This window comes from Lethenteron reissneri, chromosome 34 (assembly GCF_015708825.2).
Source record: "Lethenteron reissneri isolate LAM-NWPU_2019-01 chromosome 34, ASM1570882v1, whole genome shotgun sequence".
NCBI lineage: Eukaryota > Metazoa > Chordata > Hyperoartia > Petromyzontiformes > Petromyzontidae > Lethenteron > Lethenteron reissneri.
This window is the reverse complement of record NC_083812.1, coordinates 5,820,991-5,848,842: the sequence shown is the minus strand read 5'-3', so window position 1 is coordinate 5,848,842 and position 27,852 is coordinate 5,820,991. Positions and strand designations below refer to the sequence as shown.

The following is a 27,852-nucleotide window of genomic DNA, read 5'->3' as shown; positions in this document are numbered from 1 at the left end:
GGGGGGTGATAGATCTGGGAGGTGGGAGGCTGATAGAGAATTGGAGGGAGGAGAGAGTTGGGGGTAGAAATTGTTTGGAAAGGTGGGGGGGTCATTGGGGAGGGTGGGGTCCATGGGGAGGGTGGGGTCCATGGGGAGGGTGGGGTCCATGGGGAGGGTGGGGGTCCATGGGGAGGGTGGGGGTCCATGGGGAGGGTGGGAGTCCATGGGGAGGGTGGGGGTCATTGGGGAGGAGGGTGGGGTAGTGGCAGTGGGAAGATGTTGTTTGGGTGGGGAGGTGGTTTCGGTTTGGGTGGGGAGGGTGGGGGTTTGGGGAGGGTCAAAAGGGGAGGGGGCTGGAGGGGAGGGTGGAGGGGGATGGAGGGGAGGGTGGAGGGGGATGGAGGGGAGGGTGGAGGGGTTGGAGGGGAGGGTGGAGGGGATGGAGGGGAGGGTGGAAGGTGGATGGAGGGGAGGGTGGAGGGGGATGGAGGGGAGGGTGGAGGGGGATGGAGGGGAGGGTGTAAGGGGGATGGAGGGGAGGGTGGAGGGGGATGGAGGGGAGGGTGGAGGGGGATGGAGGGGAGGAGGGGGATGGAGGGGAGGGTGGAAGGTGGATGGAGGGGAGGGTGTAAGGGGGATGGAGGGGAGGGAGGAGGGGGCTGGAGGGGGGGAGATGGAGGGGAGGGTGAAGGGGGCTGGAGGGGAGGGTGGAGGAGAATGGAGGGGAGGGTGGGAGGGGAGGGTGGAGGGGGATGGAGGGGAGGGTGGAAGGGGGATGGAGGGGAGGGTGGGAGGGGAGGGTGGAGGAGAATGGAGGGGAGGGTGGGAGGGGAGGGTGGAGGGGGAGGAGGGTGGTTCCCACTGATAAGCAAAACGCAGCGCTACGCTCAGCACAGCGCTGCGTCGCGAACACTCGGGGTGGAGTTTGCGCGCGTCCATCCATCGACAGTGGCCGTCTCCTACGCTCTCCTCTCGCGTCAAAGTCCCGGCTGGGCAGGTAAGAAGACGTGTGGGGCTCAGGCAGCAGTGACAGCACGCAAGCACTTGCCCTCACCCCGTGTGTTACACGTGCGCACATCAGGATACTGTACTTGTCTACACTTGAGTGTCATGCGACGGGGGGGGGGGTAAAGTCTAACGTGTTAAGCAAACGCAAGTGCGATCCGGTTAGCACAAGGTAATGTGTTTTAATGCATTGTGTAAACAGTATATGCGTGTGTGTGTGTAGTATACAGATGAAGTACTATGTACATTGTGCTGAGTAGACACAATGTAGTGGTAGTAGTACTACTCGCAAGAGTGTAACATCGTCGTTTGCAGCATGCCGGGGCAGTACTACACAGTCCACTATCGGTGACATGCTGTTAAGTATTTATCTCTGGTCCTCCACTGCTGGATGACGACCCCCCCCCCCCACTCCTCGTTGGTTGACCATACTTCACCGCGCGGGTCAGTGCTGCGGGTGGGTTTGTGGTGAAGGTTGAGCGGGGAGAGAGCGAACATCAACAGTGGAGGGGTTTTTTTGCCGCACTGCCCCCTGCTGCCCACGCTGCCCATAGCACCTGGGTCATGTCCACGCTGCCCATAGCACCTGGGTCATGTCCACGCTGCCCATAGCACCTGGGTCATGTCCACGCTGCCCATAGCACCTGGTCATGTCCACGCTGCCTATAGCACCTGGGTCATGTCCACGCTGCCCATAGCACCTGGGTCATGTCCACGCTGCCTATAGCACCTGGTCAGCCCACGCTGCCTATAGCACCTGAGTCATGCCCACGCTGCCTATAGCACCTGGGTCATGTCCACGCTGCCTATAGCACCTGAGTCATGCCCACGCTGCCTATAGCACCTGGGTCATGTCCACGCTGCCTATAGCACCTGAGCTGCCCACGCTGCCTATAGCACCTGGGTCATGCCCACGCTGCCTATAGCACCTGAGCTGCCCACGCTGCCTATAGCACCTGAGTCATGTCCACGCTGCCTATAGCACCTGAGCTGCCCACGCTGCCTATAGCACCTGAGTCATGTCCACGTTGCCTATAGCACCTGAGTCATGTCCACGCTGCCTATAGCACCTGGGTCATGTCCACGCTGCCTATAGCACCTGGGTCATGTCCACGCTGCCTATAGCACCTGAGCTGCCCACGCTGCCTATAGCACCTGGGTCATGTCCACGCTGCCTATAGCACCTGAGCTGCCCACGATGCCTATAGCACCTGGGTCATGTCCACGCTGCCTATAGCACCTGGGTCATGTCCACGCTGCCTATAGCACCTGGGTCATGTCCACGCTGCCTATAGCACCTGAGTCATGTCCACGCTGCCTATAGCACCTGAGCTGCCCACGCTGCCTATAGCACCTGGGTCATGCACGGTGGTGGTGGTGGGGGGCACCCCATCCAAAGCGATAAGCCACGTGCGCTGTGTTTATCCCACGGATGTGTATTATTTTAGTTGTAGTAGTAGATGTCGTTTGGTTTCATAAGGGGCCGTCCATAAATGACGTCACGCGATTTTGGACGATTTTTCGACCCCCCCCCCAACCATCGTCACACGGCGTCACAAAAAGTCAGACCACCCCTCAAATATGACGTCACAAAGCTCTGCCCCCCCCCCCAAATAAAACATGCTTCAAATCGCTTTAAACTATTGTCATTGTAGTGCGTATTTAATGTGGCGCAGCACTCTGATGTTGTAGGAGAAAACATTTATAAAAAAATTATTTAATTAAGTAGAACGTGTTGCCTATATTTATTTAAAGTTGCGCATTTTTATGTGACGTCACATTTCTCAAACCCCCCCTCCCCTGTCGTCACACATCGTCACAAATGTCTGACCACCCCCCACCCCTAGGTGCGTGACGTCATTTATGGACTGCCCCTAAGTACTGATAAATATCAACGTGTGTGTGTGTGTTCCATTGCTGCGTAACGAGGGCGGCGTGTTGGCGTGGGGCGAAGTGCTGCTTACGCGCCTTCACTCGGAACCTGGACACCCGAGTTCAATTCCACACCGCGGGGTTAATTAACATCATCAGGTGGCGAACGATTTCCGACTTTGCCCCCCCCACATTACCACCATCCACTTTATCATCACCACTAGAGGACGACCGAAATTTGGTTTCGGTTTTGGTTTCGGCCGAAAGTTGGCAAATGACCACTTTTAGTTTCGGCCGAAAGTCAATTTTTTACTTTCGGTCTGGTTTCGGTTTCGGCCGAAACTGATATTGACTTTCGGTCGTCAATGGAAGATCTATTTTTTTAGAATATAACGCTAGTGCTAAGTCTATCAGTCTGCCTATCGGCCGGTCAGTCGGCGCTAGGCAATCCTATGCGATAGGCTGCAAACACACAGACACAGCAGCAGCAGCAGCTTGGGAGCGAGGTTACAGCCGCAACGATGGTCTGCTAATGTATATGCGAGCGGTCAACAGACGGCAGCCAGCATCTCCATCCGTGGGTGGAGTGTCTCTTTGGCAGGACGACATCGAAGTGCCTCTGTTGCCTGTTCCCAGCCTGCCTGCCCGCCTTGGCTTGATGTGTTGCGTTCGCTTCAGTCTACACGCGTGTTGATACCGAGATAAGAAGTCTGACAATTAAGAGGCCGATCGAAATTCTGTTTCGGCGCTGAAAGTTGGTAAATGGCCTTAGTCGGCATAGTTTTTGTTTTGGCCGAAGCCAAAAAGTTAACTTTTGGTTTCGGCCGAAAGTCAATTTTTAACTTTCGGTCTGGTTTCGTTTTCGGCCGAAACCATAAATTCAATTTCGGTCGGCCTCTAATCACCACCACACACTTAATCATCACCATCACCCACTTCATCATCACCACCATCACCCACTTCATCATCACCAACCACACCACTTCATCATCACCAACCACACCACTTCATCATCACCAACCACACCACTTCATCATCACCAACCACACCACTTCATCATCACCAACCACACCACTGACCGTCGTGGTGAAGTATAGTCAAAACAACCGCCCTTGATTGACGCAATATGCGGAGGACTTCATCCAGCAAATGCGATTGTCAGATGTCTGCAAAGTATTGTTCATTTTTGTAACGTATGCGTATATGTACACACAGTAATGTTTACTGTATATGCAGTCATGTTAGTACTGTGTAGTAAGTGTATATTGGGGTAAAGTGGTACTGAACCTGTCCTTATTAAGTACTGGCTAAAGCATGTGTACAGCGTAAACATAGTCGGTTATAACAATACAATATTTTTCTATCGATTAGTATACCATTCCATTATACTTGTTTGTTTCATAGGCACACTGCTATTCAGTACAGTACACAGCAGAGTTCTTTCTATGCACCGCCGATCAATAATAATTGACATTTATCAGGGCAGTCAACCCACTGCTACATGAAAACGTCTTCCCAGCGAAGTATGGGGTTCATCACAACACTTGCCATGCTGTGCACATGTTACGTATGTTACTTGCTGTGTGTACACAGTATATTACATATGCCGCTACAGTTAACTGCGTAAACAAGTCATTCACTGCTGTAGGCATAGGGGATTAACACATTTTACATTAAAAAAATTCATTTTATAGCTTTTGTTGTGTTAGACTGTACTGTGTGTCGTAGCGCTGTACGATTGTGTTTACTGTGAATGTATGAATCATCTGTTGTTTGCTATGAAATGTACATATTCGCTACAGTTAACAAGACGAGGAATGTGTCCGATGATGTTTTATGTTTGCGCAAGCAGTTTGCTATCATGTTTTTTTTTTAAACCCTGTGTTAAAAAAATACCGTGGCATGTTAGCTTACAACCATTTGTTTTAGACCACATGTGCGCGTGTGATCCGACGAACATTCCAGATTGTTCAGATGTTTCTAACCCCACCGACTTGACACACGTCATGACATCACCCTTATCCTGGACCATCTTCCCCAATGATAGATCAACAATATTAATACACACGGACGTTTCCAACCTCTTTACACCTCAACAACAACCATCTCTCCTCCCTCCTTATCTTCCTTCACCCGATCCTGGCCATTTATCGGCATTGCCTTCATCACCCCACTCGCATCATCGTTTTATCTCGCCTCTCCACAATCCTAACCCTTTGGCAGCTAAGATGCCCTATTCATAGAGAATTAAGCTGCTTGTGTTGTGTTTTTAGTCCCCCCCCCCCCTCCTATTAGGGCTTGGCTAGGCGCCCAGGGTATTTTATAATGGTTAGGCAGTCACAGAATGGTAGAGGTGGGAATCAGGTTATGTATGTGTGCTCTCGCTAAACGTGTGTGACGATATGTGTAATGTCTTGTTACTCAGAATGTGTGCCTTTGGCTTTTTGCCTTTGTGTGTGTGTGTGCTTCAGGCTTCACTTGTATGTGTTGTTATATTTGTATCTTGTGCATCTGTCTTTCCGTGTGTGCATATTTGCCTATGTATATACCAGCGTGATGGTGCCCCATTTTTACGAAGGGGGATCGCATTGATTACAGCACCTACCGGGAAAGCTCCTTGCAAGGATTATTCAGCATCATCTTGCTAGGCACGCCATATTCTCTGTTCCTCTGTTACAGCAGAGGTGTAGAGAATATGAACAAGACCTACATCTCTGCTTTAATGCAATGGTCAAAGCCTATGCTACCATCATTAGGGCAAGGCTTTTGGTTATTGTTCGTGTTTTCTGGGTCCTTGGCCCCATGCTTCCATTCATCAAGGACTTTCATGGTGTTGGGCAAGCCATTCACCTTGGTGTGCAACAGGGATGTCTTCTGGTCCCTATACTATTTGACATTTTGTTTGACCACATAGTTCGATATGTTTTCCACGGTTGTAATGGAGACATTTTCATCTCGTATAGATACAATTGGGGGCTAATCGATGCCAGGGTGCGGTCACAGGATGGCTTCATATTGGTCAACCATGTTATGTATGCCGATGGTCTGGTAATTGCTGCTCACTCTGAGGAGTTGGAGACTCTACTGGTGAACCTGGAGTGTGCCACTGAGAGATGGATGGGGCCTTACCATCAGCCGCACAAAAACAAAGCACCTGCCTGTGTATTTTATGCCATCAAATTACTCTATCAGCGCAACTTCCCATGAATAATGGAGAGGTTTCCGTACCTAGGGAGTGCACGTATAGCCAGCTTTGGTTTGCCAACGGAGGTCCCACCGAGTCAGTCAAGTGGCATGTTTCATAAGCTGCATAACGCTGTGTAGCACTTGGTTTAACCAGACTGGATTGTGTGAGCTTGCAGATCCTCGAAAGATCTGGACGCAGTCCCATCAATCGGTGAGCTCCTCTGGCAGGCAAGGCTGTTTTGGCTTGGTCATGTAGCCCACATGCCTAGCCACTGCATGCCCAATCAGCTTCTGTTTGGCCTGATAGAGGGGGATAAATGGGCGCAGGGTGGTCTGGAAAGTATATGGGATAATGCAGTTACAGGAGGATGTGGAGCTGATTGAACTTGCCGATGACCGGTACCAGTAGAGTCAAAATCACCCTCTAGAGGAGGCTCATGAAGGACGCTATTGGGCAACGGAGGGCAGAGAAGCAACACTCACAACAACGAGCACAGTTTCAGGCGGTTAAAACGCAGCAGGTTTGCAGTGGGGATCACAGGTGGTGCATCTGTCAGTCCTGTGATCTGCCAGCATGCCTTTTATATTTCTCATGGCCTCAAGGTGCACTTAGCAAGGCACAAGGCACTGTGGTTATATCACCACCACTTAGTATCGAATGGCGGTTGTTACATGCCAGGGTATGCGTGGTGTTTGTGGGTTAATTTACATGTACAGTGTGTGTGTGTGTGTGTACTGTGTGTGTGTGACCGCTTGCGAAAGTGCGTGTTGTTATCCACACGGTCCCGCCTTGCACTTCCCCAAACACGCGTGTCATGCACCGCGTGCCCGCTCGGCTCTTGAACATGCCATACGTGATCCTGTCCCAGTTGGTGTGCATCCCCCATGCATTCTGTAGCATGCTATGTATCAGTCAACATTCTTGAAAACATTCCTGAATTATAAATACGTGTCCATGTTACAGCCATTCTGGCGGCCCACTGCCGGACGATGACCTATCCATGCCGTGCAGGTCGTGGAGGCCTATGTTTAAAGAGCCTAATAAAATAAAATGCCACCGGGCAAAAACATGCGATTAAAATTATGAAAACTCCCGGTATATATTGTTTTAGTAAAACAGTGATATAAACCAGGGACAATTCAATTGCACGCTTTGGAGAATTTGTAAACGCACATTGATGCCTCTCCGCACGATGTATTAGCTAGCGTCTGGCTATTTGGCTATACATCCCCTTGCTCGTCAGTGTCGGTTTGTGAAGATAAGCGAGCATATAAGTACGGTACAGCCGTGGATTTTTTCTGCACTGTGCTGCCTACCATACAGTTCCACAGCCTATAACAACCGGCTGTGCAAGTTGGTCCCGCATCCAAGCGCTAACCTGTTTGTTTTCCAAGATTTGATGAGATTTGGCTCATTCTGGGTGATATGGACAAAGGTAAATTGTGGCGAGATGTTAACTCCCTCGCCTGGTATACAGGAGGTCGTGGGTTTGATCCCGACCCTGACGCCTGCTGTGTATATTTGTAGTTTCCGTGTTCTCTCCCTGGTGGTGTTGATTTTTCTCTGGGTCCTCCGGTTTTCCCCTCCACATTTAGAAACATGCGTTTACAATATTTGGCTGGTATACATTTCCAACTTAATAAGCCACTTCGTTGAGCTATCATATGTGACCAGGTCACGTCTGAAAAAGAGCTAAAGTATATAGCTCAGTGGGCCTTACCTGGTTAAATAAAAATAGTTTAGTTTTAATTTCAATTATAATTACAATACATGTGTGCTATACTATCTATGTATGCGTGGACATTCATGTCCAGGGGAGTGTCCATTGGGACAAAAATATGTTTGTGCGAGGGTGTCCTTGCGTATAAGATATGCTCTGAAAGATTGACGTTTAGAAAAATGCAAAGTGGCAAAACAATATAAATAAAAGAATGTTTGAGCGAATTCATGATAAAGTGTTCAAGTACATATACAAAACACAACTTTTGTTTACAATATAACTTTACATACATACACTATATGGAAGCATCTACATGCTGTGTCGGGTCATTGGGGTTGTTTGACCATGCTTAACAGGCTGGTCATTGCGGGATGGTGAAGGCAGGGCCCAGAACCGGTTTCAGATATTGCTCTCCACGAATGTGAACCGTGTCCAGAAATGGAATTTGGGTCACCAGGCTAAAGGTTGCAAACTATTGTGCGACTTCCCCTCCACCCCAACAGCGGTACATGTGTGTGTGTGCAGTGCTCTGATCTGGCACCTTGCAATAAGCTTCTATACCACGCTTGCCACCTACGACACAACTACAGTATGTCAATGCAATGTTTGGTGTTGTTTTCGGTATACGGAACTGCGTGCATGCAGCGTGAGTACTGTACTGCAAAACAGGCAGCAAAGACCACATCCTCAACTTCCCTTCAACCTCCAAACACTGCCGCTCTTTTTTGTGGAATAACTTTCCCCTGGCTGGCTGTAATTAGGATGCTTTGTGCTATTTCAGTTTGGACTCAAGACCCGTTCTAATTCGTCTAATTTATAATATACGATATACATTGTATATTCTTGGTTCTTTCGGTAAAGTCACGTAGAAGGGAAATCACGAAAGCTTTAAATCAAAAGATTATCATTCTGTTAAATCGCCCGTTTGTCCGGGTTGTTACGTGTGCTGAGCGTTGTTTGGCACGATCCTTGATGTGTTTTCTGCTCCACGTGTTGGGGAGCTTAATTGAGCAGGCTCACATTTTTTCTCCTCGATTTATATAGCCATGTCAGATGCTGCTGTGAGGTTCCCCAATAGTGCCTGGGATGGGTGACCAGCACCATGCCCAGCCGGTGCGAGTGGCTGGTGGACAGCAGTGTAACAAAACAAAGTCCATTGTTCTCTACTGGACTTGTCTAAGCTCCATACCCTCACTGCTAACATACACAGACCAGCATGGTGAAGTATAGTGACTTACCCCGATGACCCCATAACACCGTGGGGGGAGGCTGTCACCCAGCAGAGGATTGGCAATTGACCCCTGTGCATTTACAAAAATCTATTTGTTTTTGCCTGCATGCCCAAACCTGCCTTTACACCATGTGTCATATGTGCGCCGTGATAACGTTTTGTGAAGGTGACATTAATGAATGTAAACTGTGAAGGGTCTTGCATAAAAAAAAGTACTGTTAGATGCAAATTGAGGCTCTGACGTGTGAGCGGTAAATCCCTGAGCGTTTGAAGAAGGGAAATCGGACGGGTGTAAAATCCCCTGTTTGGCAAATTAAACACAACTTTATTGCAGATCACTATCATGATGTCGAATACTTTTTGATGCTGGCATGCTTGATGGGGGGGAAAAACCCCAACCTAATTCAGTTCGAATATAAAACGGTGAATTTGCATTTACAAAGGCATTTAAAGCCATAAATTGCTCATGGCTTTTGCCATTGATAGTACTTTTTTTTTGCTTATACGTAGTATAATTAAATAAAATGTGTAAAAAAACTGTTTACTCAGCATCTTGATCACTTTGTGGAGGTTAAGCACAATAAATCGTGCTTACAGTATTTAAGTCGCTTATGAATGAGGCCAATGGTATATTTGAATACTGGATCTTACTTTCTGTATACGGACTGAATTCTCTGGATTATGGGACACTAAAGAATAAAATAAAACCCCAAACCTGTGTCCAATTTAAAAAAAAAGTTATAAAAATCTGACCACATACACAGCTCATCGCTTTGCGCTTAAATCTCATCCTCAAATTGAGTGACTAATATTTTAAGTTGGTCATAACTGCGCAGTGTATTGTGGATGTATTGAGCAAATTAAAGGCCCCATTTGATATACTACTGCCCTTTTTTTTACTTGATACAGCAATCGTGCTGTGACGGTTCCACCTGAAGACGGAAGCTTGTGTTGCCTCTGAAACGTCGTGATTTTTTATTTTATTTTACTTTTATTAATTATAATTTTATTTTTACCTACGTGACTTTACTGAAAAAACCTAAGATATTTTTTACCGAAAAAACCTATTATATTTTCCTGGTGGCTGACAGCCCGATGCGGAAGTGTTTTCCAGGTTGTCCATCGGATAGTCCCCACCTGCTGCAGTGGATATTTTTAAGTCGCCAATAATCTTATACTGTAACTATGCATCTACAACAATGTAATTGTCACAGATTTATTTGAGGCTCGATATGATTGGAATCATGGGTCAAAGGGCAGTGCGTAAGATGAGTTTCAGTGCATTAAAATCAAGATCAGCAATTCAGTATGGTGAGAGATTCGGTCAGAAGTTACATAAACTTTCGATTTGGAACATTGGCGTCACAAACAAAGACACATATATCCCCCGTATAGTCTTAACAGACTGTTGGGGCAAGTGCTGTTAGAAAGCACCTAATGAAGGCTGGCACGGCAACACCACGCCCGGCCACCTTTGTCTCCTTAGTGGCAACGTTTACACATCACACGAGGTACTCATTTCAGGCTGAATCGATCTAGGTGAGGCACCTGTTCAAATAATCGCCACTGGTGTTGGCCATGAGCGGGAATCGAACTCGGGTCACGGGGTTCTTAGCACAAGCGCACTAACCGCTACACTACTGCTCTCCACAGGAATTAAACTTTGAATTTGCATTGCATTCTGTGGCCAGATACGTGGGAATCTGGCATCGCCCTTTGAGACATGATAAGCCAAGTGCAGGAGAACTAATGCCAAGGGGCAGCATGCATTAGCAGCAACTACCCCCTGACACCAACCCTCAGGGTCCATCCTGGCAAAGCCTCCAAGCGAGCCCCCTTCCTATCCCCAAGTGACCACCCCCTCGGCCTCTAGCACAGAGTACCTAATGGCCAGGGTCAACCAAGGGGGAAGCAAGCGACATTCCCAGAGTGCCATAGTTGGCATTCCCATTTCCTATATTATAGGAAACAAGCGTCATCTTATTTTCCTGCCGTGGCCTATTGTTACACGACACAAGGTCATCCAAATTGATACCTCGGGGATTCTACAAAGAGACGTGGTCATAAAGGAGGTCGCCAGTCCTACCGCCCCCCCCCCCCCCCCAAATCAATCCTTGATCGTCTGTCTCGGCCTCATAGAGTCAAGCGGGAAGCTCGACAACCTTGTAAACACGGAGTTTTGAAAGAAAGAAAAAAACCTGCTGAAACCCCAGACGCCATTGCGCTTATTTGTACAGTACTGTAGTTATTTAATGTGAAAGCAAAAACATCTTTTCAAAACTGCAAGGCCAAACTTTTTTCAAAAAATGCATTGAAAACAAGAGGTGAAATAATTAATTGCTCAAATAAGATGGGCTTGTTGAAAGGAATCGGTTTTTAATGTTTTTTTTTATACCACGGGCACAGTTTAGACATTATACCAATGTCAGCCTGCACAGTACTTTTTAACAAGGTTTTTCCTGTTGACCTCGGTTGTTGTGCCCACATTTTTGGCAGCAAACGCCGCCTATCTTCATGGTCCTGCATGCATTGGAGGGGGAAAATAAACCCACAGTTTGCGATACCAAAACAAAAAGGGGTTGAATGAGGTTTGCTGCAATTATTCGTTTCATTTTCCATTTTTGTTTCGATTTCTCTTCGAGCTGTGGGGCAGCAATCTTATTTCATTTTAAAAGTGTCCCCTTGTGTACAGACATCTCAATGGCTCTGTTGAATGGTTGGGTTAACATTTTTCCGTGGGTATTTTTTGTTGTTGCTAGGAATACAAAATGCAGGGGCGAAAGCAGTTGGCACCGTGGTTAGTGAACTGCGATGCAAACCCAGCAATCTGAATACAAATTTCGGTCACGGATAACATCAGTGGTGAGTGATATTTGAACTAGTCCCATCCTTCACCAACCTGCACTGACCAGTGTGGTGAAGTATGGTCAAACAACCCATGTGACATGGTAGGGGGGGAGGTCTTACAGTATTGGATCAAGAAAGGCTGCACAATTATTATTATTTCGCACACGGAAATGCAAATTAAGAGATGGTTATCAATAGCAATTTAACCTTCGATATATTATTGTTTCATTACAAGCAGTTTAAAGCGAAATGTTACATAGAATGAGTACTGTAACAGTACAGTATATTAATGTCACAATGTGAAGTTGTACGTGTATTCCTTTAAAGATATTATACAAACATATTAAGGAAATATTTCGCAATAATTGTATAACATGTAGCATTATAGTAATGTATATATTTGTTGATAGGACCATATGTTAAATAAAATAAAACCGGTAATTTTATGGAATATTAACCCAAACTGGAAGCTGCCATGGAGAATAAAGTGAAAGTAAAACTATTTGCGGCTTATTCCAATGTGTCATAAAACGAAGAGAACGAGTTAGGTCATATGAGCAGGTGTTGTAGGCTTCTGTGGAGTTACTCTGTCAGTGTATTTCTATACCCCTAAAGTCTTAGTCCACTTTCACAAACACACGTCGATGAGCACGGCCGAGTATGACTAAATAACCCTCAAGAACCATAAGGTGCGTTGGGATCTACGGATGAATTGCGTCTTACAAATATAAATTTTTGTTATGGTGTGTGGGAGGGCCTGACCCAGCAGTGGATTGACAACAGGACTGTACCTATTCTTAGGTTTTTTCGGTAAAGTCACGTAGGTAAAAATGTATTATTAATTTAAATTTTTTACCTACGTGACTTTACCGAAAAAACCTAAGAATATGAATCCTTGCAGTCACGAAAGCTTCAAATCTAGGACTGTACCTGTACACATCGTAGTTGCTGAGGAAGCATGGTTAACATGCCGTTTTATTGTACGCACCTTTGTATTCTGACACCTACCTCTGTCGCGAACCTTTTTATCTGCCCAGACAAGCAAATAAATGAGAATTTGGTATATTGCCCAGGTGTTAATTCCTGTGTAAAAAAAAATGTGCTTAACAAATTTGTCACTCCGATTAGCACGGTTGGCTGGCTACGTATGGTCAGAAAGAAGTTCAACATACATACACCATTGTGTGTGGCTAATTCTCAGCATCACATTGTTTAACACACAACCGACACTGAATGGTAAACGTCTTCACATCGTCTGGTGCTGGGAACCCAGCATGTGGTACTACTGCGTACGTTTTCGCTCCTGTGCCGTACAGATCGCCAGTGTGTTTTACATTTGTACCGCGGGCGTATTGTTCGATATTACATCCAATGTTTTGTTCCACGTACTCCGAGTTTCTTCGGCAACTGAACTCCGTTACTAAGGATTATCTCTGCGCACATTGCAAACAACGCACGATACAAGCTGAAAACACAACCGAGAACTTTATCCAGTTGCGTGCTCTTTGGTGATGGGGCATCCAGGTGCTATACACCTGCATGCAACTTGAACCATTTATTATTTAGCTTTGTTCGTGTTGTGCTTAAAGCAGAGTCCATGGATGTCCGCGTAATAATGTGAAAAGTTACGTGGTGGTTTATTTCCCACACAAAGCCCTATTTGTCACGAGAACCATGGTACTGATATTACTTAGATCAATGGACTTCATTGCAAGGCCCATGGGCACCTGTCGGTCCCTGGTTGCCTTTAGTGCGGCCCCTGACAGGCAGTCACCGACAATATAGAAATGTGAAAATACCTCTGCCATCATCGTGTTATCAAACCCCAATGGTTTCCAAAGTGTGATGGCCCTCGCACTGCTGATGTCTTGATAATTGTTTTTTTACCCTTCTATCTGGCAACAGATGAAAAAAAAACATAACTCTGATAATGTGCACTGTCCTTGAAGTTGATTGGTCCACTTCAAGGACAGTGCACATTATCAGAGTTATGTTTTTTTTTGTTTGCATTATGACTGCAGGTATTGTGGTCTATGTAAACATGACTCCTTGTAAAAAGGTGTCCGTTTTGTTGCCAGATAGAAGGGTAAAAAAACAATTATCATATTTTTACTGGCAAATGAGGTTCCAATGGTGCTAATGTCTTATCGGCGAGAGTGAAGAATACTGACCCTAGATTTTGTCTGGGCCACAGGTTCTCTTCGGGAACGTTGCCAACCTCCATTGTATTATGTGAGGTAAGAAGAAGAAGTGCCTGTGAATATATTTTATGAATGTTTGCCCATGCTCCCATGAATAATGGGGTCGTATTTGGGAGGGCCTTTATACGTTAGGCTTTCTTTGAATGCCCACGCTGTGGCATATCTATAGTAACGTGGTGCACATTGCACACACACACACGCACTGCTCTGATTCAGAGCATTTTATGTGTACATTCGGGTGTGATTGAGGTGTTGAACGTTTGTTTGAAGTATGTAGGACAAGCTGATAGCAACAGCACAGTCAACCAGTTAAGCAGCTATTCTCTGGTATGTATCTGGTCAAATGTTTCTTTAGTCACTGTCCTGTACGTTCATTGATGTATCTCCTTTACACTCGAAAGTGGGCTAGATTTCAGACCCTGTGAATCAGCTTCCTTTTACGCTGGCACATCATGGCCAAATCTGGCCATGACCTTTTGAGAAGGGAGAAAGGCTTTTACCTAATTGTGTTTGTGTCACAAAAACAACCAAAGTAACGTGTGGGTGGATTAATTTATGCCTCCATTAAGGGCAATGACTAAGCGTCGTTCTGAGTGCAGGACATTTACTGTTGGAAAACAGTTTATTAACACCGAAGAATACCCGCATTGGTCAATTATCATGAAAAATGCGTCCCATTGTGTGTGTTTTTTACAGTGTTCTCAATGCACGTTTTAATAGTCATTTAGTATATTTGGTATTTGCGCTATTCTTACAGTGTAAGAATATCACAGAAGCGCTATATTTCACGGACGACATTATCAACCTAATGTTGCTATGAGGTTTTGCTCAAATGAACTTTGTGAGTAAATTACAGTCGTTCCTCACTTAACGCGGTAAATGCGTTCCTGAAAAGTGCCGCGTTTAAGCTTTTAAGCGAAAACAATGTCCCCAAAAGGAATAGTGTAAAAGGTGTGGATTGCGAGATGCAATATACACACACAGCACTAAGATGGCAGGACAAAGAACTGACATGAGGGTATGCCACTACATGCAGTCCTGTATCATTCCGCGCGTAGACCCAAAATTCCTATATACCGCTCAGCCACGCAGCTCCAGAAAGTACAGTACTGTAGTTCGCCATCGACCACTCAAACCGCGTTACAACGGGCACGTTCCACGCTGTACGAAGAGTGTTCCCTAATAGGAGAGCATTGCTACAGCGAAAACGCGTTGTGCGAAAACGCGTAAAAGGCGAGGACTTGCCGTACCTAATATTCTGAATAGAATTTTAGAGGCATTTTTCAAATTTGGACCAAGATGCTGGCGCACTCGCCCAACTCCTTGGAGAATTACGGCACGGGATCTTTAATGACGACTGTGAAACAGACGACATTTATTGTGTTTAATACCGCTGCAGTTTTAACCAGGTCGGCCATTGGGCTCGAACCTTTTGCGGCAAGCACGTGCGTGAGCGCTCGGCCATGTCACCGCTTTCTCTGCGGATTAAGTCTTTTACAGCCGTCTCTCTCGTAAAGTTAGTTGTACTTTGTGCTCGCTGGCACAGCTTTCAAGTTTAGCTCGGGGCAAAGTTTTCCTGGTTGATTGTTGTGTAAAAACGGTATCATATTGTGTAATGTTTGCATGTTTTTGCTCCGAATTTAACGAGGGATAAAAAATATATAGTGCAGTGTAATGCAAGAAGGTAATCGTGATTGATTTAGTTGATGAATAAATGATGTGGCAAAATAGAAATGTTAATTAGGTTCAGAGTTGTCTTCACGTTGAGCGTGTAAGTTCAGTTTGTCCGTTCCCTCATCAGCAGCGTGTTTAGAAAAAAACTATTCACCGTCAAAAGTATTTCACTAATATTTCTTTACAATCAGATTAGGAAAGGCGTGCCGGTTTCCAACACTTTTACCCCAGCCTCACTGTGAAACCTCAATTGCCCTCCGTATGCCTTTTTATGACATGTTGCAATAAATTAGTCCTCAACATGCTGGTATAGCAATCCGACGGGCCACCATAACAGAGTTCTGACCTGAGTTACTGCCACGCTGTCCCCGCAGGCGAGGCAAGGCGCGATCCGGAGCCACGTCGACAGGCACTGTAAAACGGCGGACGAGTCGTCGGTGAGCGGGGCGATTTAGGCCGCTGGGCCGGCAGGCAAAGGCCGCCGCGTCCCGTCAGCTGCTGCTGCGTCGGGGAAGCTCGTGTCTCCGGCCTACCCCCATCCCAGCCCCTTCTGGGGGTTGCGCACGGGAATCGGCGCAGGGCTCGCGCACTGGGCCTGGAAGGGCCGCCTGGGGGTTGAGGTGGGCGCGCCATGCCCGTGGAACGCATGCGCATGCGGCCGTGGCTGGAGGAGCAGATCAACTCGCAGGCCATCCCCGGCCTGCGATGGATCAACAAGGTACTGCCTGCTGACACGCCGCGATGCCGTTTTGGGGCCAGATCGCACTTCATGGACACCCTCGCGGCGGCACGTGCACCTGACATTTCCTCCCGCCATCTTCTAATTGTTCACCAAGTTCTTATAACCTTGATCGACTAAAGGAAAGTATGACCCCTCTTTAATAGTGCTGTTTGTTGTTGGTCCCTTTGGTGGTTTGGGTCTTTCGCCCTGTGTTCAGCAACTCTGATTAAATCAAATGTATATGTTCGGCCAGGTTTACAATTTTAACGAATGTCAGTCTTGATCATATTTTTGACAAACGTATTCCATTGCCCTAAATACCAACAGTGGTGGAAATATCTAAGGTGATGTTTCAGCCATTGTTGTAAATCTGGCTCATCGTGTTTGTCACGCGAAAATGTGGGTATATCGTCACGTTGCAGTATATGCATAATGAGATAATTGTATTGGAGGGACAGAGCTATGTGCTTTTAGGTGGAGTGCCAGTGACCTCTCCGTATCACCATTGTGGGACTCTTATCATTGCTTAGTTAAAACGGAAAATGTATTTTAAATGACTTCAAAGTATACATGGAGTAAATAGAAGAAGGGGATTAAAGAGAGCTGGAGGGAGGAATGGTTGTGTAGCACAAGCTATTTATAAATCAAAAGCAAGACTTAACTCGACACATCTAGTAAACGAAAGCTCTCAGACATTGTGTGTTCGAGAGTGACCTTAATGTTGTATATTGAATGTTGCACGGATAAGGACACGACACAAAGGCATCGAGTAACTTAAACACTTCCTGCTTGGACGGGCATTTATTAAGACCTGCTTGCGATGTATTTTGTCTCCTTAAGGAGCAGAAGATTTTCCAGATTCCCTGGAAGCACGCGGCGCACCAGGGCTTTGACGTGAACCGCGACGCGTGCTTGTTTAAGAACTGGGCCGTCCACACAGGTGGGTGTTGCGAGACCTCCAACAAACCGTCTGAGCTCGCAAAGTGTCCCCGGCGAGTCGAATGTTGCATGTGCCGACTTTTCAGTGTTCGTGTTCGTTTTTCAAAAGTAACTATTTTTTAATTTCACATTTATCTGCCCAACTTGGTGATGCCCACCCGGGGTCGCTCACTAGGGAAGCACCGGCCCGACCGGGAGGGAGACCCCAAGTCGTGGAAGACGAACTTCCGCTGTGCCCTGAACTCGCTGCCGGACGTGAAGGAGCTGCGCGACAAGAGCAAGAAGAAGGGGGAGAACGCCTACCGCGTCTACGTCATGCTGCCCGCCCGCGAGAGGCACAAGCGCAGGAAAGGTGCGTGACTGTCGCGGCGGTTGGCATTGTGGAAAAGTTTCTTGTCGCGCAGACCATGTGACCTAACGGCGGGTATTTGGCTGCCCTGTGCAAAGGGCAAAACCCGCCGTTAAAGGAAGTACAGTTGTGCTACAGGTGCAGCAGGTGTTTGGGTAAAACACAAATGACATCCAGTTTCCTGTACCTCTGTTGGCTTCCCCTGCCACTGCCCCTATACACATGAACTCCCCCCCCCCCAACACGCCCCACACATCATGTCGTTTTTGTACAGGAAGCTGTTGATGCGGTCGCATTATTTGCCCCAAGGGGATGCATGCACATAACGAATGGAACAGAAATAAAAAAAAAATAGACCATAATGGCATCCCTTGCTGCTATATATAGCTCTTTAACTTTGTGCACTTTAGTTATTGCACCCGTAAATGTATGTATGTTGAACTTTTTTCGCATCCGTACGTAGCCAACCATGCTTATCGGAGGTAGCAGTTCTAAAGAAATTAGTTTTCAATTTAGAAAATGTATCGTTCATTTGGCTAGCGGCAGTACATGAGCAAGAATCAAGTTTAAAATAATTCAATATCCATTTTACTGTATTATAACTGTACTATATTTGTTAACATTTCTTAGCATTCCAGACGCCACTGATTCTGGCACATGTCCACATTGTCGCATGTGGCTCTGGTGTCCAACACAGTGACCCCGTAGTAGTAGTTGTGGCCCCCTTGGCAAGACAAAACACATTGCACAGCATCGCGTTTCTGACTAGTAACTAGACTTTGGACTCATCGGCATGGGAGCATTGACAAAGGGTCGTCATGAACCCCAAGAATCATCGCTTGCGTTTCTCAACCCCCCCCCACATCACTCATCGTGGCCCAGCCGATCGGCTGTCAGGTTTACACCCAATCCGGTCGGCTTCGCTGTGTCAACGTTAATGTCGAGCGGTGTATAGCGTGTGGCGTGTTCGCTGGCGTTCAGCATTGTTCAACGTCTCGTGTTGCTACTCTGTGTGAGCAGGGTCTCTGGCCAAGAATGACAAACTTAATGGAATGGCCTCTGACAATGTAAGTACACTTCCTGGGAAAAAAAATGTCTCTTACAGTACAACCACCATCTGCGTCAATGAGCCTTTCTGTATGTGCGTTTATACATCTGCGTGTTAAATCAATAGCAACACTTAATGTAAGTGATGAGAAACTCGACAGACAGATACGCACATGCAGACTGAAAACAAATGTGAATAAAAACATGCAAAATGTGATTTCTAGACAACATACGTTTGCTTCTATGATGATTCTCTGGTCACTATTGTGTCTTTTACCATATAGAATTCACCTTTTGCAATTTTTTATCATTCACATTTGTGTGTTGTTAACCACCCTTTGTTACTCGGTGTTTTGTGACACCGTGATTGTCGATACTATAACACTTTAACACGCCTGAATTAACATGCCCCTGTTGATTTACGTACATGTGCTTGTACTAAAATACCCTATCTAAGACCAACAATGTAATACGGTAATCCAATACGTGCTGACGACATAGTGATTATAACATCCTGTGGAAATGAACTAGAGGAAATGATTTGAACAACTGAACAAAGGCTGCAAAATTTGGATAAAAATAAATAAGCCGAACAAAAGTCACATGGGACGAGTTTGCTGAACAAAAGAAAATAATTGTTGGACAAAAATCACAATTTAAGGTATATAATATATATCTCTGGTTGTCATTGATGGTGGACTGATATCAATATTATTGAAAAGAGGCAAGCGAGAACATGTTGGAGTGCTTTTTGGAAATTAGATTTGATAATGAGAATCAATCTAACACTTTAACTGAAGAGGAAAAGTTTTCGGTGAGTGCACGTTACATATATTTTAAGCTGCAATGCCACAGATCAGAAATGAACCCACTGATTAAAAATGAATCGACGCAACAGACAGAGTACACGAAGAAGCATGGAGAAGTGCATCTTTGGAATTCTACTGAAAGACGAAAAGAGGAACATTGATGGGAGAACAAACGCAAATCGGTAGGAATCGTAATTTTAAGAAAAGAAAATAAGTGGCCTTGGGAAGGACACTTTTATAGAAGGGAAGTTGGCTGATGGACGAGACAGGTGATGGGAGTGGCAATCATGGGTGGGTATCGCATCCCCCAAGTACGACCACCGAGACGCTGGAGAGATAAGATTAGCACGAGTGCGGAATGTGGCGTCAGAGGGCTGAGAAGTGGCAACAATGTGGAGAGGCCTCTATCTAGCAGTGCATAGAACATGGCTGATGATTATGAATCCAGTATGTGCCACGTGATCGCACATTCCTACATGTGATTTACGACATTCCTTCCCCATTTCTTTACAAATCACTGCCCCATTCATTGTATTATTACATTTAGGACGTTACTGAATTCATACCACTGCAGTGTCCAGTTATTTCTAATTATCACACGTGACTATGTAATGCACAACGAGTCGGTCCTTTCACGTTATTTTTCAAGTGCACGGATTTCAGAATCGAGCAATGCATCCCAACACGAAACAGTCGGTTTATCGTCTGTGTTGCAGTTTTATTGATCTGGTCGGAACACATGGTTTAAACTTTTATTTTGAATAATCATCTTTTACGGCAGCGTTCGGTGGGTGGCACGTTGCCAAGGCAATGATGTAGCAAAACCGTGTTTTGGAAACATGAACGCCATGGGTTACAGCACGGCACAGTCGGGTAAAGTTTTTCTATCCAGTTAACGCATAGCAGCTGATACGTGCGCAGTAACATGAGTTACTTCCACTTCCAAAAGTTTCGGTTTTGTTTTGAGTGTTTTCTCTTGACCTTTCTGGTGTTTAATGAGGCCTGTCTAGACATTTTAAAAAATACATTTTTTGTTTACGAATCAAGCTTGTCCTCCAAGGTAGAAACATGTTTCGGTTTCGTTTAAGGTTGTACAACTGGGAACACATCCTTCTTAAATGTCATGAAAGCAAGGGTTTGTTTAGTGTTGGCTCGCAAGATTCGAAGCGCCAATGTTTAACAGCTTGAGCACCCATCTTGGCCTCTTAATGATTTCCTGCAGGGACACTATCAAAAAGTGCACTGCCCCTGGAAAGGAAGTTAAGCCTATGCTTTCGTCTGTTTTCTCGCAGACTAAAAATGACCCTTATACGCTTGTTAAACATATGCTGCTAGAGGTTGCATACATTTAAACTGTTGTCAAAAGCATGCAATCGTGATGTGCCAGTATCAAAACCCTAATTTGTACGATTTTTTTTTATATGCGGAATGAGGTCCTTCGGATCAACGATGTGTACATTCTGGTGGGCCTTGAGCAAGTTAAAGAGTTTGATAGATGGCCAAAGAGACATGGCATCAATCCTTTGGGCCTCCCCCTTCAGTGTTTACAAAGTGTTTGTTTAAATAAGGCAGCGTTGAACCCCTTCTTCATTAAATGGGTTTGAGTAACAATTGGATCCCACCTTGCTGACGTAGACTCCTTTGGAATCGAAACCGGTTCAAAGTTTCCATTTGTAAACTAAAACATTAATCTGCAAAATCCATCGGCCGTGGATTGAACTCTGTTAACCCTTCTGTTAGTAATATTAGTTTAAGATTTTTGTCCATCCATTGCTTGAAGGAGGCCTTTGCTGTTGCAGTCATGGTGGGTCATTTGGCCAAAAGTTACTGTGCTGTTCTAGTTCAGGCTGGCAAAGGTGGGTGGGGTGGGGGGCATAACCGGTTCGTATATCACTCGTTACTATTGCTAGCCATAGCCAGGAATCGAACTCGGGTTGTTAGATTGTCCTTGCCCCCCCCACACCTCCTATTATCATTGTTAGCTACGTACGGTGTGAAAGAGGTTCATCATTCATAGTGCAGTGGCACAAACCACTACGCCACCGCTTCAGCCCCTTGTATTAGCAAACTGTAATTGGGATTCCAAACATGGTAACAGCTGCAATGTTCTGCTGAATTTCAGGATCAGTCGGGGACTGTGAAAGGAGAAGGTGGCAGTGACCACAGGCAGAGGATGCACATCAAGCTGGAGAACTGCCGGCTCTTAACGTCATCGCAGATCCAGAAAATGCTGTGCGACAGCCTCATTGACACGATCACGGACGACGACAACCACGACGGCCGCGAGGACACGCCGGCCGAGCGTCCGGGGCACAGCAGCCACCACCTTGCCACCTTCCCCGAACGCCGGCCAGACGTCGTGAGCAAAGTGGGCGACTTGTCCGACGAGAAGCTGCCCGTTGGCGAGATGCCGTCGCCCCTCATGGACAATCGGGACAAATTGAACGATCCTTCCGTGGTCTCATGCCACCCTTCCGACTTGCCTATAAAGCGTGAGGTCTCCCCGCACGGAAGCAACGAGACGGAGCAAGAGGAAGGCGTGCCAGTTCTATACGCGTTGCAGACGCCTTTGGCGACGCAAGACTGCGGGCACGGGAACCTCGCTGTGCTGGCTACACAGTGCAGCCTCAAAGCCGGAGCTTCCATCGCGACCTACGGCCTGCAGGAGGTATGGCGCAACGACCCGCAGCAGCAGAACCAGGGCTTCTCATTGGCTCTCGGCACACAAGAACCCACTTCGTCGCACGAGCACTGAGGAGCTGCACAGCACGGCCAGCGCAGGTAAATGCGGCAGCAGAGCTCGAGAATTGGTTAAAGGTGTTCTTTATTTTTTTAAAGTGGGGCACGGAGAATCGACGGAATGGTCATTTCGATTTAAAGCTTTCGTGGACTGCAGGGATTCATCTTCTTGGTTCTTTCGGTAAAGTCGCGTAGAAGGGAAATAATAAAATAATAAAAATAAATATTAATAAAAAGAATAAAATATTTTGAAATGTTTTCTTTATTATTTTATTATTTCCCTTCTACGTGACTTTACCGAAAGAACCAAGAAGATGAATGGTCATTATAGATGTTTTGCTGGTCACTTATCCTTCCCATTAACTTTACTCATTGATTCCTATGCCTAATATTGAGAACGTGTTCGACCACCACGCTGCGAGTCACAACGCTTCACTTTCTGCTTCTTTCCTTGCACTGCTCGACTTTGGTATTCCTTCCCATCTCCTCTTTTTTTTCTTATAACCTTCCTCAATTCAAGACGTGTAACTTTTCTATTACAACTTTATGAGTGCTGTTTGTTGTTTGCCACTTGGCATAATTGGCCTTTGGGCCTGTGCTTAGCAACCGTTTTGAAAACAAAAGGTGACGCTGTGGGTGTTGTTATGTGACGTCAGTCTGACGTAGAGCTGAATACGGCATTGTTTACGAAAGTATTTCTTCATTTCCGTCTTAAGTTTATGCTTTTATGCTTCCATCTATTCATTTGTTAAAGTGATAACGTTCAAATCACGACAATTGCGACTTAATTCTTCCATTCATTAATTGCATTTAATTTTACGTACTCAGTAGTATTGTTTGTAAAGCTGTTTTTGTGCCCAAGTGTATTGTGATTGTTGTTGTTTTTCATAGCGTTCTGCATGAACGGAGTTATATAACTTGTGTTTTCTGTTTGCGTATTGGGTGGCTGTTAATGAATTGTATAAACACACACTGACGCTCGTCTGCGTGACTTGTGAGTATTATCTTCCTTTTTGTTGAGCTATTTGTGGTTGCCCCTGCAGAATGGAATTCTAATAAGAGCTTGCTGACCAAAGCAGAGCTTGCTGATTTGCAAAGTAAATCTTTGCAAAATTTGTATTTTTCCTTTGTAACGTAACCCCAGTTTTCATGGGTGACTTGAGGGCACATCTCCCATGACTGATTTACGGTTTCATACAGAACTACTGCTTTCTTTGCAAGTTCTTCCTCGCTTCAGATGCTGGCCTCGGTGTGGCTTTATGATCAAATGGGAGAGTGAATAAAAGTGAAAGAGAACTTCATAAATAAAGCATTCTTTATACACAATGCTCTGTATTTACCCAGTTGACAATCACCGAGTCTTGAGATACACTTTAAGAGGGTCCTGCTCTGAGATGTTCAAACTACTTTTGTGCATTGCAAGAGTAAAAACGCACAGTAACCCAGAGAGAAAACTGGCACGCATGAAGAAATGATGCTCAAACCTCTGCACAACCAAATTCATTACCGACAGTACTGCCTCACGGATTTCCTACGCTTGTGTCTTTGGATCGCAGTCCAGGCATAAACACCAAAAACAAAGCATGGGGGGAAAAAATAATGAGTGGGACAACAAATGGACACAGTCAGGGCCATTTCTAAATGGCTCGTAGTTCCTTCTATATCGTGAGGATGCAGGGGAGGCCTTCATCCAGCAGTGGGTTGACCAAAGAGGTCTGTACATCATGTTGTAATTCTCTCGCCAATTCTGCCAGACATAAAGGATGAGATGTTCTACCCGGAGTGGAGCCAGATGGTAGAGGTAAAGACGGAAAACCCAGACAGCGACGACAGCTACAATCTGCAGATCTCCTCCGGAGCCAGCTCAGAAGGTGCGAGGGTTGGGTGGGGGCGGTGTTCTGTCTCACAGCTGCACTGCTGCCAACGACGAATCCAGGGCTTTGGCTCTTGAACGAAGAGAAGATTTCGGACATTGCAGTAACACGAAATGCGTAACGGTTCGCTTCCTCTTACACCCCCTGCCGCCCCCAAAGTGATTTGATAAATCTTCATGATTTCAGGGTTGCAATTCTACCGCAAGAATCAATTTTGTTTTGGTCTCAATTTTGTCATCGACATTTTATCTTGGCCTGGCCTAGCGGGAGTGCGTTTGCCGTTTGTTGCTGAGGTCCTTATGGGGCAAATCCAGCAGCCGCCCAGATTTTCTAATACCGCCGGTGTATTCGCCACAAAAGAAATACGCACCCTTTGCTTTGGCGACGTTTAATAATAGGCCATCGTGTGCCGGCGTGTCATAGTCCAAATTGGTCGAGTTTTGAAAAATTACCTGAAAAGTATTGCTTTGGGATGGTGTCTAGCAATCATCGCCTCGTTCCTGCGAAAACTTGGCAGGATCCTCTCCTTGTAATCTAGTCCTGAGACTGGGGAAGGCTTTCGTGGCTAAACAATCATACCAATGATAATAATATGCAATTCGCAGAACAGGACTCAATGCGATAAATACACGTGTTGACGTATAAATGAGGAATAGTGAGTGGTGGTGCGGTGGTTAGCACACAGTTCTATGAACCCGCCGACCTTATTTTGATTCACGGCCATGAGTGGCGAGTGATATCAGTAACCGGTTGGGAGACCCCTTCCCACTCTTCGCCACTCTGCACTGACCGGCATGGTGAAGTGTGGTCAAAAAACCCTGATGACAACAGCAAAGGGAAGGCCTTCATTTAACAGTGGAGTGATTTAAAAACGGCTGAGCACGATTCATTAATGAATTAGTATGTCATGTACCAGACGCGCAGTAGAAGAGAAAATGTTAATGAATATAAAAACCACTGAAAGTACGTATTGTAAAACGAGTTGATGTAAAGAATATGATCCAATACTGTCTTTCTATTGTCTTTTGTATTAACTTTTGTTTCTTCTGCCTAATTTCTACAATTGTTTGTTCCCATAGCCTAAATGAGCATTAACCTAAATGTTAACAATAGATTATCCCATGCGTGAATGCATACTTGCATCACGAGCATGAGAATCAATGTTATTGACATGTCGTTGCATACCTAATTTGTGTGTGATGTCGTCGCAGATGACAGCGACATGGAGACTGACGATGTAGACAAAAGCTCCCCACAGGTTTGTTATACACCGCTATTACAATTAATAGCAATTATTATTTTCATTATAGGACAGTACAATGTTTGGTAACCTCTAGGAATATAGTACCGCACTTACCGTGTAGACACAATCTAAACATTTATCAATGCATGCATTACACCAAAACAGCCATCACAATACTTTTGTTTGTCCTAAATGCTGGACACAATGACAAAAGGGATTACACGAATTGAAGGCTATTGTGTCGGCAAATACACAGGCCAGTTGGGGCCTAAACACGTAAACGATTGGTTATTGTGCAGTCAACATTAACTCTACATTTTGTTCAAACCGGCAAATGAAAACCCTGTTGTAAATTGTGCCAACAGAGATGAAATGCAATTCCACTTCAATTCTACTTTGATTCAGATTGCCGTTCGGAAACGTGACTGCAGATGCATGTAGTTATACATTCTTCGCCAACGAATTTTACATCACCCTTGGACAACAGCACCCCATTTCGGCGGCCAGACTTCTACAAAGTAAGAGCGCGAGACGGATGGGCACCATATAACGTGCGTCTCTCATGTGCGCGTGCGTCGCCTCCGTTTATAGACATCCCGAGCGCGGAATCAGCACCTGCGACGGGAGGCGTCGCCACAGAGGCGCGATCTCGAGTCGTGGTGGAGGAGAAACGAGTGTGACGACCGGCAAGGGGTGACTGGCCCGCACGTTGCGATGAGGGAGAGCTCCGAGGAGCACGGCAAGGAGCCACCGGCCCCCCACGCTGACAATGCCCAGTACCTGCAGAGCAGGAGGACGGCCTCTGTAATCGTGAGGCTTGGAAACGGAAAGCCCGGCACGGACTCGGACCCAGCCACTGCCTGGCCCAGCGACTCGAATCCGGGCTGTGAGCAGAGAGAGCAGCATGAGCAGCATGAGCAGCATGAGCAGCACCAGCAGCACAGTGATCAGCAACTGTGCAGGCCAGAGCAGGAGGATCAGACGGAGGAGCAGCAGCAGCAGCAGGCACTGAACCAGCAACATCATCAACACCATCCCGAAACCGCAGTCTTTCACATGGACAAGATACATCCGACCTGGGTGCCCACCATGTGTCACACGACCACGCCGTTTCTGAGCTCCGTGAACGGCTCCCCGGGCACCAGCGTCTCGTACGTGTGGCCAAGTCACCTGTCGGCAGACGCAGCAGGCAGACGTACGTATAGGCGTGGGGGTGGCTGTCGGTCGTAATCGGCTGCGAAGTGCTCTTAAGTTTTACCGAAGGGCCACGTGACGTGTTTGTAGTAGCAATGAAAACCATTTGGCACAAGATGGATGATGCACTGTTGCGGTGCGGGGACGTCAAAGCCCCGCGTCTTGCAGAGAGTAGAAAAACTGGTCTGAGCCAACAGCTGGCAAGTGGAAATTGGAAACCTCAGAACAAAAGATGCCTTTGGTGTCTCAATCTTTGTTCAAATTGCATGCCGTGCAGTAAAGCTTGAAAGCATATGGTTTGCTTGTGGTTATATTTCTCATGTATTAATGTCCGTCCCACACAAGTTGTAACTAACATATCATTATCATCATCAGAGTTTTTCTTTTTGTTTGCATTTTGACTGCTTGTGTTGTGGTTATTGCAAACATGATGCCTTGTATAAAGGTGTCAGTTTTTGTACCAGTTGAAAGGGTAAAAACCTATTACTAAGTTGTAACTAAGTTTGACTCGCAAAACACTGCCTAATGCTTTCCAGTACCATAGTCCATTCTGATGTTTAATTTACACCACTACTACCTTATCTTTGTCAGTGTCCATGTTTCTAATCGACATAAAAAACATTAATTATGCACTTATTGATAATGTTGACGAATATAATTGACATGAACAAAGGTGGAAACGCATGCAAACGAAGCAAATGGAGCCTGGTAAATGCTTGGACATAAACTGAGAGACAAGACGGGGTAAAACATTTGATGGTGATCAAATGCAAATTAGATACACTGACTGGGTAGGCGAGTGCAGGACACGGCTAGAATCGACGATGGCTTGTGGTCGATAAGAGTAACGGACAGCCAAAGGAGGGAAAAGCATGCCCGAGACGAAATCATCCGCTCGTGCGCACGCAGATGATTGGATGGATTGCCAATGGCTTGGGAAAGCTTCATCAGTCGGGGGTGGATCACGGCAGCCACTTGCAATGTTAAGTTGTGTAGTTTTTAGGCAACTTTTGACCAATCAATTTAAAGTTATGTTTGACCAGTTATTTGGGTGCACCAGCTATGCCTACATGTCTAAATTTGGACATTGGACAGTTAATATGCTTAACACACCCACTCATCCCCAGTCAGAGTTTGGTCAACTGCTACTGCGACTGCCCCATACTAAGAATGCCATTGTTCTTTTTGTTGATGCTGGTTTGACCAAGCGATGAATGT

The 27,852-nt window shown here is 46.0% G+C and overlaps 1 protein-coding gene across 2 annotated transcripts; it reads left to right on the top strand.

Annotated features, from left to right (window-relative positions):
* Nucleotides 1-841: 841 nt before the first annotated feature.
* Nucleotides 842-24,194, top strand: IRF2 (interferon regulatory factor 2). Of its 2 annotated transcripts, XM_061565105.1 has the most exons (8): nucleotides 956-979; nucleotides 2,917-3,018; nucleotides 16,094-16,437; nucleotides 17,281-17,380; nucleotides 17,555-17,731; nucleotides 18,749-18,795; nucleotides 21,707-22,365; nucleotides 24,078-24,194. In XM_061565105.1, exons 3-7 carry the CDS (start codon nucleotides 16,351-16,353, stop codon nucleotides 22,337-22,339), a joined length of 1,044 nt encoding a protein of 347 aa, XP_061421089.1. In that variant the 5' UTR covers nucleotides 956-979; nucleotides 2,917-3,018; nucleotides 16,094-16,350; the 3' UTR covers nucleotides 22,340-22,365; nucleotides 24,078-24,194. The 2 variants fall into 2 exon arrangements, with proteins under 2 accessions (XP_061421088.1, XP_061421089.1); XM_061565104.1 differs by lacking the exon at nucleotides 2,917-3,018 and having other exon boundaries at nucleotides 842-979.
* The last annotated feature ends 3,658 nt before the right edge of the window (nucleotides 24,195-27,852 follow it).